This window comes from Pectinophora gossypiella, chromosome 29 (genome assembly GCF_024362695.1).
Source record: "Pectinophora gossypiella chromosome 29, ilPecGoss1.1, whole genome shotgun sequence".
Classification (NCBI taxonomy): domain Eukaryota; kingdom Metazoa; phylum Arthropoda; class Insecta; order Lepidoptera; family Gelechiidae; genus Pectinophora; species Pectinophora gossypiella.
The window spans coordinates 2,312,203-2,326,644 of record NC_065432.1 but is presented as its reverse complement, the minus strand read 5'-3'; the positions used below and the strand labels follow the sequence as shown (position 1 = coordinate 2,326,644).

Sequence of the window (14,442 nt, the reverse complement as noted above, 5' to 3'; positions counted from 1 at the left end):
CAATCACACACACACACACACACACACACACACACACACACATACACACACACACACACACATACACACACACACACACACACACACAGAGACACACACAATCACACACACACACAATCACACGCACGCCTGTCTAACCCATTTGGGAATATAGCCTGGTCTAAGGACATGTGTCTTCCTCTGCTAGCCCTTAACATTAACAGCCTACGTGGTCTTGTGGTTAGAGCGTTGGGCTCACGATCTAGAGGTCCAGGTTCGATTCCCGTTGGGGACATTGTCGAAATCACTTAGTGAGACTGTCCTTTGGTAAGGACACTGCAGGCTTGAATCACCTGATTGTCCGAAAAAGTAAGATGATTCCGTGCTTCGGAAGGCACGCTAAGCCGTTGGTCCTGGGCTACTAGCCCAAACACCACCAACCCGCATTGGAGCAGCGTGGTGGAGTATGCGCCATACCCCCTCCAATTGATTGAGGGTAGTGGGACATATATAGGCTGTTTATAGGTTATACGTGCGCACGCGCATTACCTGAGAGGTTGAGCAGCGCGCCCCAGTACTTGCTCTGCGTGTGGAAGCCCTCTATCTGCAGCAGCGTGTTGGCGTCCAGCTCCTTGCGCAGCGTGCGCCGCCCGCCGGACTTGTCCGAGATGAGCGCCTCCAGCTGCGTGCGGATCATGTACAGCTGCGTCGACGACGGACCTGTACCACACACGGTTTCCAATACAATACAATACAGTATTTATACAATACAGAATTTGCCTTTCAACTGTTTTAAGACAGTAGTAAACAGAAACTTTGCGTAAAAGTTTTTTTATTATTATTTTTATTGTTATTAAGCCTTAAATAACACTAGTATAAATACAATGTCCTGCAAAAATTACATAAGCGATTGACTGCAGGATCAGAGTCTCACTAAGACATGGTTAAATTACAAAAAATTTAAATAGGTACCTGCTAAATTAAATGTAATAAATATTTTTTTAACTTATTTTTAAACATTTTTGGCTTACATTTAATGTTCTCAGGCAAACTGTTGATGAGATAAGGTATGCGCTTATTGTAATTATAAAGCGTTATTATAAAATTGACGATTCAAAGTGTAACTATGTTACGTACTGAATAAAGATATTTTTGAATTTGAATTCGAAAGTACAGTATTTGTCTGTTCTATTGACATACCCCGAACACTTCATACAATACACCTCGTTTTACACAGACACTACATTTCCGTTATCTTACACGCGCATCTATGTGTGAGACGTCTGACTCCATACGGTTGAAGACTAAAGTAAGACCGATGGTGAGGTAAACCTAGCTCAGCCGAGGGGGAGAGCGGAGAGTTGCCGTTCTACACGTAGTATTATTCCTTATTCTTCTACCGTGTGGGTTGTGAGGTGGATTACCAACCTCAGCAACCCCGGTGTCAGGGTTATTATTGAGCCGCCAACGGCCCCTGACATGGCTCATGTAACGATTACTCACTTACATCAGTAAATAGTAACCGGGACGAACGGCTTAACGGACAATCAGGTGATCATCCTGTAATGTCCTAGGATCACAAAGTGATTTTTGTGACATGTCCCCACCGGGATTCGAACCATACAGTGGTATCGGTGATAGGCTTCAGCAATAAGCGAATTGAGAAGTAGGAAATATAAAGTCCGGTTTACACACTGTAACGTCACTTATCTAAAACAAAAATCCTTTTAGTGGAGTCAATAAAGGCGGAGCTTACTAACTTCTAATTTGCCAGGGACAGGTCGTATTTGGATGATTTTTCTGTCGTCTAAAATCGGACTTGTCCCTGGCAAATTAGAAGTGAAACCCTTCATTGACTTCCTTATTCTGTGACTTGAGATAAATTAGTAACTCATTGGTCCAAATCTTTTTCTAACGGTTGTGTTTCATGTACATATAACTGGTGCACACTCACCCACGTTCCTCCTGGGCACCTTGATGGTGAAGCTGGGCTCGCCGTCCTTCTTGCCGCGCAGGATGGGGTCCTGCTGCGGCTCGCAGCCGCGGGCCCAGTCGCCACAGGTCTCGCGAACCGACACTATTATACTGCGGGCGACAAACACTTCACTATACCATCATCATCACCAGCCCATTAACGTCCCCACTGCTGGGGCACGGGTCTTCTCTACGGATGGATAGGGAGATCGAGCCTTAAACCATCACGCGGGCCCAGTGCGGATTGGTGGTTATTAACGACTGCTAATGCAGCCGGGGCCAACGGCTTAACGTGCCTTCCGAAGCACGGAAGAGCTCGAGATGAAAACTTTTTTTTGTGGTCACCCAGCCTATGACCGGCCCTTGCGAAAGTTGCTTAACTTCAATAATCGCAGACCGAGCGCGTTTACCGCTGCGCCACCGAGCTGTTCAACTGACACTATTATACTGCGGGCGACGAACACTTCACTATATCTTACTGTACACCATTTATACAGGGAGTTAGTGACACCGTAAAGGGGTATGATTCAGACCATGATTCAGATAGTATCTCCGGCCAAAGTGACCGGCCAAGCTAACCTACCTCCTGATCAAGTCCTTCTTATTCTTGATGGCCTTCCTGAGCTGTCTCATAACCATCTGCGCGAAGTCTTGCAGCTTCGCAAAATGGAACCAGGTAGTCTCTCCGGCCAAAGTGACCGGCCAAGCAGCCAACCTACCTCCTGATCAAGTCCTTATTATTCCTGATGGCCTTACTGAGCTGTCTCATCACCAGCTGCAAGATTCTACAGTTCCGCGTTTATGAAGCTAAGTAGTCTCTCTGGCCACAGTGACCGGCCAATCAGCCAACCTACCTCCTGATCAAGTCCTTTTTATTCTTGATGGCCTTCCTGAGCGGCTCCCTCATCACCAGCTGCACGAAGTCCTGCAGCTCCGCGTATATGGAGCGGCGCGCCGCGTCCGCGAACACCGTCTCCATGCGAGCCATGAGCACCTGCAGCCCCTTGATCATAGCTATCACCTCTATCATGGCGAACTTCTCCTCTGAAGTGTAGTTATAGCGGGTTGCCTGGGGAAAGAAAAGTTAACTTTAGAACCCATTCAACCCACCCACTTAACTATTGGTAAAAAAAAAATATACAGGGTGTTAGTGACATCGTAACAAAAACTTTGAGGGGTGATTGAGATGATATCAAGTGGAATTTTCCGTCGCAAAAGTATGGAATTGAAAATAATTAAAAAAAAAATTCAGGAATATTCAGACTGAAAATTCCACTTGATATCAACTCAGAATCATGGTCTAAACCATCCCCCTCAGTATTCGTTACGGTGTCACTAACACCCATACCTATTTGTATGACTACCGTATGTACTTGTGTGGGGTGTAAGTGACATCGTAACGAATACTGAGGGGGATGATTCAGCTGATTATTCTGAGTTAATATCAAGTAGAATTTTCCTTCGCAAAAGTATAGAATTGAAAATAATTTAAAAAAAAATTAAAAAAAAAACATGAATTTTGCGACGAAAAATTCCACTTGATATTAACTCAGAATCATGGTCTGAATCATCCCCCTGAGTATTCGTTACGATGTTACTAACACCCTGTATTAACTATAGTAATGTGTACAATAAAGAATTTACTAGTTTACGTTGATTCAATAAAGTACGTTAGAATATAATTACTTGTGGCAATTTGACGCTTTTCTTCTATCGAAGAAGAAAAGAAAATTTGTCCTTTATATTCGCCTTGCTGTCCGGCCATACAGACACCGTCCGGCAACACATCGACTGTTATGACGTATAATGCACGTCCGGTTATGTAGCGACCGTCCGGCAAAATTGTGACCGGCAATAGTGAGCATTCGGCAGTATACTGCACTATAGTGCACGGCCAGTCATATAGTAATCATCTACTATTGTGACGTATAATGCACGTCCGGTTATGTAGCGACCGTCCGGCAAAATGGTGACCGGCAATAGTGAGCTTTCGGCAGTATACTGCACTATAGTGCACGGCCAGTCATATAGTAATCGTCCGGCAATATAGTGACCATCCAGAAATAGTGACCTACCGGCAATAGTGACATATATTACCCTCTCGTACTCCTCGGCGTCAGGAGAGCAGCGGTTGGTGACCACACAGCACCAGCGAGACAAGAGTTGTAGGCCTCGTAGACTCAACTCTGTGACCGCTAATCAACACTTTGCTGTCCAGTCATATTGTGACCGTTCGACAATATGAAGACTAAACGACAATTGTGACTAGCCATCTAGTAACCGTCTGGAAATATAGTGACTGGCTTGTCATCTAGTGACCGTCCGGTCATCAAGTGACCGTCCGGTTATAAGTGTCCATGCGGCAATAGTGACCATCCAGAAAGTGACCGTCCGGCAATAGTGACATATATTACCCTCTCATACTCCTCGGCGTCAGGTGGGCAGCGCGCGTTGACGGTGTGGTCGGTAGGGTGCAACAGCTTCCACGAGCAGAGCTCGGTGAGCACGCAGCACCAGCGAGACAGGAGCTGTAGGCCTCGCAGACACAGCTCTGTGACCGCCTTGTTCTCTGTATCCGAGCCTGCTTCCTTGAACGTTGTTGTGACCTGTGTGGGGAGAAAATTCAAGATATAGTCATAATTGCCGGTTAAGTCGATTTACAACCACTAACGATAGTATAGTCAATACTGCCGAGAACTGACTTAGGCTGTGTTTAAAAAACGTCTGCTAAGGTAGGCTGAATGACGTTTATGACTTTGCATTTGTTTGGTTTGTAATAAAATTTTAATATCGACTTTTTGTTAGGGTAATGTGCCCAAACTGTGGACGGTTCCTAAGTACACTCATGGCTCATAAGATAGATATAAATATAATTTTGATGTTTTCAGTTTAAAGAGCTTTATTCTCATAAAAAACTACACATAGCCACTTACAATGAGAACGAAATATTTTAACAGAGATAAATTAATTTGTCCTGTTGAACAGGCGGAGAGGGTATATAAAAAATCATTTATATATGCGTCTCGCTGTGCAAACTTCGATAGCGCGTTTCAGGACTGCATTATTGAATGTGGCGCCATCTGTTGCATGTGGGCGGAACTAGCTGGCCAACTAGTTGGGTCCGCCACGCTCGTAATGCTGCTTTTAATGATGGCTTATTTCTATGGGTAAGCTTACCTCGTTGCTATAGCGAGCCAGTTCAGAGATGTAGTTCTGGTGTTCCTCCCTGATCTGCGGTAAGTGCACCATCAGGTCTGCCTGGGGAGACAGCGGGGTCGGGCTCGAGGACAGCGGCCATCTGGAACGAAATGCATTCTTTAAAAGAACGTAGTGGGTAGCTCACTGGGACGGGCTAACCTATAAAATGCTACTTAGGTTCTACGACGATCATGTGACGTAGCGAGTAGGCGCCGCTACTTCAAAAGCGCACTCCTGATGCCGGGCAGCAGCGGTATCAGTACTGGTTGGAGGCCGAGGAAATGGATTCTGGTAGGGCTCTAGCTAGAACATCACCGATTGAGAAATTGGTCGGTGTACTGCGGAACGGAAGGCGATTGGGGCAGCGGTGGCGATTACTCCACCGACAAGAGCGCAGCTCTTAAATAAAGAGAGAAAAGAACGTCTAGGGCCCTGTGTTGAGGTTTCTCGCAGCTCTTTTTCCCCGGCTACACGTTGTGAGAAGCTGCAGTAGTTTTAGGCGGATGAGACGTTCATCATCTCCGTAGCATTGTCCCGTTTTTCACAGGATCCGCTTACCTAACCTGAAGAATTGACAGGTCCGGTTTTTTACAGAAGCGACTGCCTGTCTGACCTAATCCGCGAAGGGAAAACCAGCTCAATACAGTAGGTTTCCTCACGATGTTTTCCTTCACCGCATCTTTTATGATCCAAGCATGAATTCGACAATCTTTGGTTTACGCCTGTACTGGATTCGAACCTGCGACCTCAAAGTGAGAGGCAAGCGTTAACCAACAGGGCTACGGCACTGGCGGATGAGACGTTCGTTATGTAAAAATTGTCGATTCGAAGTGTAACTATGTTACGTACTGAATAGATATTTTTGAATTTGAATTTGTCACTTACTTGCTAGGGTCATAGTGCTTGGATCTCCGAATGTAGTTGAAAGGAGCTATTTGCATATCGCCGAACAGAGGTACCACCTCCAAATTCTGCGAATAAGATGAAAGATAATTTATTTCACTACAAAAGATAAAAAAGAAATATATAAAAAACAATACAGGGTGTTAGTGACATCGGAACGAAAATTTTGAAGGATGATTCACACCATGATTCTCAGTTAATATCAAGTGTAATTTTCCGTCGCAAAATTCATGATTTTTTTGTGTTTTTTTTTTATTAATTATTTTCAATTCTATAATTTTGCGATGGAAAATTCCATTTGATATTAACTCAGAATAATTAGCTGAATTATCCCCCTCAGTATTCGTTACGATGTCACTACACCCCACACAAGTACATACAAGTAGACAAGGTGTTAGTGACATCGTAACGAATACTGAGGGGGATGATTCAGACCATGATTTTGAGTTGATATCAAGTGGAATTTTCCTGTCGGAAAAATCATGTAAGTTATAGTGTTTTTTAAATTATTTTCCGTTCCATACTTTTGCGACAGAAAATTCATGTCAATTTTATTTATTTATCTTAGTGTTTTTTTTTAATTACATCAACTCAGTATCATGGTATGATTCGGTCTGAATCATCCCTCAAAGTTTTCGTTACGGTGTCACTTACACCCTGTATAAATCAAGCAATAATAATATATTGGAATACCTACCTTGAATATTCTGTCAATGCGGTCGAGTCGTATCTTCTTTTTCTGATCCAAACGGTTAATGTTGCATGCGTCGGAGTCCATTAGGAACAGGCCGAACCCCATCACCTGAAATGCAAATAACAATACCGGATGTTAGTGACACCGTAACGAATACTCAGGGGGGTGATTCAGACCATGATTCTGAGTTGATTATTATTATTATTATTATTATTGATAATAACTCAGAATAATGAGCTGAATCATCCCCCTCAGTATTTGTTACGATGTCACTTACACCGCGTACAAATACATGCAGTAGCCGTACAAGTAGGTATGGGTGTTAGTGACACCGCTACGAATACTGAGGGGGATGAATCAGACCATGATTCTGAGTTGATATGAAGTGAAATTTTCCGTCGCAAAAGTGTGGAACAGAAAATAATTTAAAAAACACAAATATTTTCATGAGTTTTCCGACAGAAAATTTCACTTGATATCAACTCAGAATCATGGCCTGAATCATCCCTCAAAGCTTTCGAAGCAGGTAAGGTCTTACACGTAGAAAATTATGGATCTACCTACTCCACTCCAATCTCATCAGTCATCCCGTGATCATGGCACTTGCAACAGTGACGAAATATCGGGAGTCTCATATCCCTGATTTAAACGCGGTAAGAACCCGTTATTATGTGTTTTAATTAAAATTAACCAAGTTAAAAGAAAGAAAAGTTAACAAAACATAAAAATATTATACACATGCAATTTTTTTTTTTCAGAAAGGCGCTGATATTTTTCTTATGTCTGACCTTGACAAGCATGTGCTTCTCTGATGGCGTGAGGTACATCTTATTCTCGTACATGTGGACACAGATGTTGACCACATCCGCCAGCAGATCCTCGTACCCTGGAAGGAGAATATTAATAATAAATTGGATCGTGAGCCCAACGCTCAACCACTGAACAACACTGGACAACAGAGGCCGTTGGGAAATAGATTGAGCACATGTTTATGCCATGTTATGCTATGTTATGCTATGTTATGCTATGTTATGCTATGTTATGCTATGTTATGCTATGTTATGCTATGTTATGCTATGTTATGCTATTTTATGCTATGTTATGCTATGTTATGCTATGTTATGCCATGTTATGCTATATAATGCTATGTTATGTTAATTGTATTGTACCATTGATCTTCTCGAGCGCGTCCTTGACAGTGTCCCGGATTTTGTTCTGCGTGGCAAGGAACATTGACAAGTTCTGTGACTCCTGCAGGCTCTGGCTGTCAGACATCACCTTCAGGAACTGCGCGGCCCTGGTACACATTAACAGTGTTAACAATTGAGCAGTTTCCTAGGTCAAATATAAACAGGCAAGTTTCCAACTAGTCAAAACAGTTACTTTTTACAATGGGGGCAATGTATACGTTTTTACAATAAGATTCCCATTGACATTCAGAATTTGCCTTTCAACTGTTTCAAGACAGTAGTTAAACAAAAACTTTACAAAAAAGGTTATTATAAAGTTAGTGATTATTTAGAAGATATGAATGCATGGGATTAACTGTCTGAGAACTGATATTAGGCAGCTAAATTACTCAATTGTATACCAATATTTTATGTTTTTTTTTTTTTTAAAGAACGTCTAGGGCCCTGTGCCGAGGTTTTTCTTGCAGCTTCTTTTCCCCGGCTATACAGGTTGTGAGAACCTGCAGTAGTTTTAGGCGGATAAGACGTTCGTTATGTAAAATTGACGATTCAAAGTGTAACTATGTTACCTACTGAATAAAGATATTTTTTTTTAATTTGAATTTACTATACGTCAAAACACGAAATGATTATAGAATTTCTTCCAGGCGACCAAAGATAGGAAGTATAGACCGTCACTTCGGTCAAATCAAATCAAATATACTTTGCTGCACAAAACTAAAATTTCAGCAATCAGACACACATGAATACAGTACACTTTGGGCGGCCTTATTGCTCTAGAGCAATTAGGTCGGTTAGGTTAGGTTTATTCGGTCGTCGGTTTTCACGAGCAAAGTGAAGAAGACCCACCTCCTGTAGGTAGAGTAATCGTTCTTGACGGAGCTCTTCATGTTTTTGAGCTCGTCGAGCACGGCAAACATGTTGACGAACTTGCCGAGCGTCAGCAGGTAGGCCTCCGACACGAAGTCGCGCCGCTTCTCTGCGTGGCAGAGCCGCCGGACTTCGCCGCAGAAACGCTCGATAGCCTTGCGCTGGGGATGAAGAAGATATAGAATAGACACCACCGCCGATCGGCGTGGGTTGAAAATCAGTGTTGCCTGTTGTAAATGTTGTAAATTTTCACTGAACCCTGGCCTTTTTTGGTGAACTGCGGCACCCTACCTTTATGTTTTGTGTGTATGTGTGTGTGTGTAATGTGTGAGGAGCTCGGTGGCGCAGCGGTTAACGCGCTCGGTCTGCGATTGTTAAAGTAAAGCAACTTTCGCAGAGGCCGGTCATAGGATGGGTGACCACAAAAAAAAAGTTCTCATCTCGAGCTCCTCCGTGCTTCGGAAGGCACGTTAAGCCGTTGGTCCCGGCTGCATTAGCAGTCGTTAATAACCACCAATCCGCACTGGGCCCGCGTGGTGGTTTAAGGCCCGATCTCCCTATCCATCCATAGGGAAGGCCCGTGCCCCAGGAGTGGGGACGTTAATGGGCTGATGATGATGTGTATATTTTAATGTTGTAAATGTATATGTGTCGTAGACTTTACCTGAATTAACTTTTTTATGTTTTTTTTTTTTTTTTTTCATAGAATATAAATTATTTATTATAGAAGGGTCATCTTACTTTTGGAGAACCAGGTGATCAGTGTGTAATGCCTAACCAAAGTAGGGATCAAAAAGTGATTTTTGTCTCCCCACCGGGATTCGAGCCCGGGACCTCCGGATCGCCCAACGCTCAACCACTGGACCACGGAGGCCGTTAGAACACCCACTAAGATAACAACACTACGGTACGGACCTGGAAGTACATGAACTGCAGCAGCTTGTCGACCTCCGGCGCCAGCACCTGCACGGTGCGCTCGTAGATGTGCACGCGGTCAGGCTGCTCGTTGGAACGCGGCTGCGGGATCGCGCGGCTGCAGCACCTCCAAGTGTACAGCATCACCGCGTGAGCGTTGCCTTCCTCCAGCAGCTCGTTCTGAGTAAACCAAGATAGTTAAAGCACATAATCGCCCCGATTCCTGCAGACACCGCCTAATTTTATTTTAAGTTATATCCGTCATTTCCATATCCGTCGAAAAGGAAAGGGACGGATGATTCACAGCTCTTAATTTTAGGAAGAATAAGTAAATGAATGAATAACCCGGGCGAATCAAAAAGGTACGTCGCTGGTATGCAATCCGTTTGACGTGCTGTCTACTTAACTGTGTCGGGTTATTGACTGATGTAAAATTTTTAGACGGTTGGTTTAGATTTGTGTTTAAAATTGACGTGTGTTCCATAAATTTTATGCTTGTCGATTACCCGTCTCTTTCCTTTTCGGCGGATTAGAAAATGACAGATATAACAAAATAAAATTAGATGGTATTTACAGGAATTAACGGCCTCCGTGGTCCAGTGGTTGAGCGTTGGGCTCACGATCCGGAGGTCCCGGGTTCGAATCCCGATGGGGACATATCACAAAAATCACTTTGTGATCCCTAGTTTGGTTAGTAGGACATTACAGGCTGATCACCTGATTGTCTAAAAAGTAAGATGATCCGTGCTTCGGAAGGCACGTTAAGCCGTTGGTCCCGGTTACTACTTACTGATGTAAGTAAGTAGTCGTTACATGAGCCATGTCAGGGGCCTCTGGCGGCTCAATAGTAACCCTGACACCAGGGTTGATGAGGTTGGTACTCCACCTCACATCCCACACGATAGAAGAAAGAAGCACCATTAACGGGTTCTTACCGCGTTTAAATGGGGAATCCAACCCGATATTTCGACACTGTTGCAAGTGCCATGATCACGGGATGACTGATGAGATTGGAGTGGAGTAGGTAGAACCCTAAAACCCGTAAGAACCCGTTATTATGTGCTTTAATTATAATAATAACCGCGTAAACTTAAAACAATATATAACCAAGATAGTTGTCAGAAATTGGAATCATTTATTCAACGTAATAGGGTATATTCAGGGGGGGGTTGGGTTTTTTTAGGGTAGGGTTGTCTTTGATTACTTGTGGCTCTGCCCACCCCGTTAGGGATTTCGGGCGTGAGTTTATGTATGTGTATGTAATAGGGTATATTATACAGGTCTTCATCATCACTAATTTAAGAGCTACGGTCTTATCGGTGTAGCATTCAATGCAATGTATACGTTTTTACAATAAGATTCCCATTGACATTCAGAATTTGCCTTTCAACTGTTTTAAGACAGTAGTTAAACAAAAACTTTACAAAAAAGGTTATTATAAAGTTAGTGATTATTTAGAAGATATGAATGCATGGGATTAACTGTCTGAGAACTGATATTAGGCAGCTAAATTACTCAATTGTATACCGGCCCTAGACGTTTTAAAGAACGTCTAGGGCCCTGTGCCGAGGTTTTTCTTGCAGCTTCTTTTCCCCGGCTATACAGGTTGTGAGAAGCTGCAGTAGTTTTAGGCGGATGAGACGTTCGTTGTGTAAAATTGACGATTCAAAGTGTAACTATGTTACCTATTGAATAAAGATATTTTTGAATTTGAATTTGAATTCTCCATGCTACTTTTTAGGGAGAAAATAATAGGGTGGTTTCCCTCTTGCGTTCCGCCCCGCAGTACTCTGTCTGACGCGAGTGTGATGGCGCCACCATCTCATAGCGATACATTCGTACATAGCAGTTTCGTCATTCATTCGTCAATAAAATCGTGTCAAATTAAGAAAGTACGTATCATCTTATTACGTATATTGCGCGTGGTGCTTCGCAACGCGGTCGGGTTATACTGCGACTCGGATTGACCGGGAGTACTTGTTTCAGTGTATTTTATACTAAAATAATAATTTCGGTGGGTTTCACTGCGAAAATTAAAATGTTTATACTATGATAACATGCACAATGTCATTACTTATTAGAAATATGATGTTCCATCCTTCTTTTTTCGCTTCAAGCTTGTAATTTTGCAAGTTTTTACCACGCACTTCCCCGTGTTGCCAGTTCGGCGCCTAATCGCCTACTGAGGTAAAGTACTGTCAACGTCGCCATATTAACAGTAAGTTTGCGTCCCACTATTTGAGCTGATGTTCAATCTACGGTAGTAGTAAATGTATGCATGGAACCAAACGCAAAGGCAAATTACTATTACTATTCTATAAACATTGTAAGCTGCTTCTATCATACGTACCAGGTTGGCATGAACGGTTGCCTCCTCAATGTACTTAGCAATGCCGGTGACAAAGCCATTACGGTCTTCAAAGTTCGTGTCGAAGTTAGCCTGGTACAGGATGGAGCATGGAGCAGCTTCGATGCACGGCTGCTCATCTGTTGGTTTTATAGGTACACAATATTAGTATGTTCATCATCATCATCATCAGCCCATCGACGTCCCCACTGCTGGGGCACGGGCCTTCCCTATGGATGGATAGGGAGATCGAGCCTTAAACCATCACGCGGGCCCAGTGCGGATTGATGGTTATTAACGACTGCTAATGCAGCTGGGACCAACGGCTTAACGTGCCTTCCGAAGCACGGAGGAGCTCGAGATGAAAACTTGTTTTTTTGTGGTCACCCATTTTTCCGAAACTTTTATTTCGGATTCGGTTATGGGTGTTTTTTTATATCGGATATCCGATAGTTTCGGTTATGGTTACGGAGCTCCCTAACATCCCTGCATTTAACCATTCTTGCTCACACAATCATTGACGTAGCCACAAGCAGCTACAGTTTAATGGTTTGTATACAGAGTGTAAATGACACTGTACTGAATACTGAGGGGATTCAGATCATGATTCTGAGTTAGTATCAAGTGAAAGGAGATCATCGGCTTTCCATACTTTCGCCGGCCCAAATTTGAAAGTGCCGGCCAGAGAAAAAAAATGTGTCGAACCTTTCAAGTAGATTGCTCTGAACATTTTTTACTATGACACCAAACGTGTATGACCATTAGTTTGACTTTAATTGGATTTTAAAAATCTCGATTTTTCATACATTTTCTAAAAAAAAATATTAAGTCCTTTGGGAAAAAGAGGTATACAGGTGTATTACAAAGAACCGTTAGAACATTTATTAGTATGGCGCCAAACTTCTATGACTATTATTTTGACATTTATTGGACTTTCCGTTTTGGTTAATATGTTAAAATGCCGGCCATCGAAAAAAATACGTGAAATCTGTCTAATAGTTGCTTCTCAATATTTTTAATATGATACCAAACATCTATGACCATTATTTTGACTTTTATTGGAATTTAAGTTTTAGTTCAAATGTGAAAAGTGCCGACCAGCAAAAATACCATATTGAGAGTATCGAGTAGATGCCTGTTAACATTTTTTTATATAGCGCCAAACGTGCATGACCATTAGTTTGCCTTTTATTGTATTTTAAAAATCTTGATTTCTTATTTATTTTGTTTAAAAATAATGTTCTTTGGGCAAAAATTGCGGTACAGCGGATTACAAAGGACCTTAAGAACATTTAATAATCTGGCGCTAAACATTTTTGGCCATTATTATGACTTTTATTCGTCTCTCTTTCCGTTTTCGTTCAAGTGGGAAAATGTCAGCCAGCGAAACAAAATAAGTCAAATCTTTTGGTAAACGACTTGAAACGTATTTTTTTACTATATTACCAAATGTCGACTTTGGCGTTTATTGGACTTTAAAAAAAATCTTCTTTTATATACATTTTAACAATGACAACAAGCAGAGCTTTCCCAATGACTAGTTATCAGTCAAATAAATACTTTGTGTTTTTGTTTTGTGTGTCGTTAGATGAACTTCTATATTAATACTATCTGATTTTAGATACGACGTTGGTTGTAGTTTTTGCATTCGCCTCAACGTTACGGCGTAAGTTTAGGTTGAATTATGGTATTAATTCATCTTGACCGTAGATCACCATCTACCACCCTCCAAAGATAAGCTTGCCATCTAGTGACGAAACTCGTATTTTGGCATGACGTCTGAAGTAGCTGTTAGGGAAGACAGGAGTCGGGCAGTTGTACTTTGCATGTATGCCGATCACAATGTCCTGGTGCTACTCGGCCGATATAGCATAGTACCTCACTTTTCTTAAAAAAAAAAAAAATAAGCTTCTAAAGCGTATACACACCATCAGGTGAGATAGTGGTCAAACAAAAACCTATTTTTGATTTATAAAAATGTGTCCAAAGACGACCACGATATTACGCCTTTACCTACATTATCGCCAGACAAAACTTTTTTCGCCAAAGTGTAGGTATGTACGAAAACTCCAGATTTTTGAGAAATCTAATTGAGTTCAAAATAGTGGGCATAAACGTTTAATGTCATTATAATAGAAATTCTGACGATCCTGTAAATAACGCGCCTGTCATATTTTATTTTATAACAAAATAAATAAAAAATCGAGATTTTAAAAATCCAACAACAGCCAAACTAATGGTCATACACGATTATTGTTATAGTGAATAATGTTTACAGGTATCTTCTCGATAGTTTTGACATGTGTTTTTTGCTGACCGGCACTTTTCACATAGAAACTAAAACGTAAAGTCCAATAAAAGCCAAAATAATG

The 14,442-nt window shown here is 42.0% G+C and overlaps 1 protein-coding gene across 1 annotated transcript in view; it reads right to left on the bottom strand.

Moving 5' to 3' along the window:
- Nucleotides 1-14,442, bottom strand: part of LOC126379363 (cytoplasmic FMR1-interacting protein) — a 31,139-nt gene that overhangs the window by 15,267 nt on the left and 1,430 nt on the right. Inside the window, exons 2-13 of the mRNA XM_050028079.1 lie at nucleotides 12,074-12,210; nucleotides 9,724-9,903; nucleotides 8,788-8,969; nucleotides 7,918-8,045; nucleotides 7,537-7,634; nucleotides 6,752-6,856; nucleotides 6,037-6,122; nucleotides 5,131-5,251; nucleotides 4,368-4,559; nucleotides 2,808-3,022; nucleotides 1,934-2,064; nucleotides 529-699 (exon numbers count right to left, since the gene is read on the bottom strand). Coding sequence (XP_049884036.1) covers nucleotides 529-699; nucleotides 1,934-2,064; nucleotides 2,808-3,022; nucleotides 4,368-4,559; nucleotides 5,131-5,251; nucleotides 6,037-6,122; nucleotides 6,752-6,856; nucleotides 7,537-7,634; nucleotides 7,918-8,045; nucleotides 8,788-8,969; nucleotides 9,724-9,903; nucleotides 12,074-12,210 — 1,746 coding nt within the window. The remainder of the gene's footprint in view (nucleotides 1-528; nucleotides 700-1,933; nucleotides 2,065-2,807; nucleotides 3,023-4,367; nucleotides 4,560-5,130; nucleotides 5,252-6,036; nucleotides 6,123-6,751; nucleotides 6,857-7,536; nucleotides 7,635-7,917; nucleotides 8,046-8,787; nucleotides 8,970-9,723; nucleotides 9,904-12,073; nucleotides 12,211-14,442) is intronic.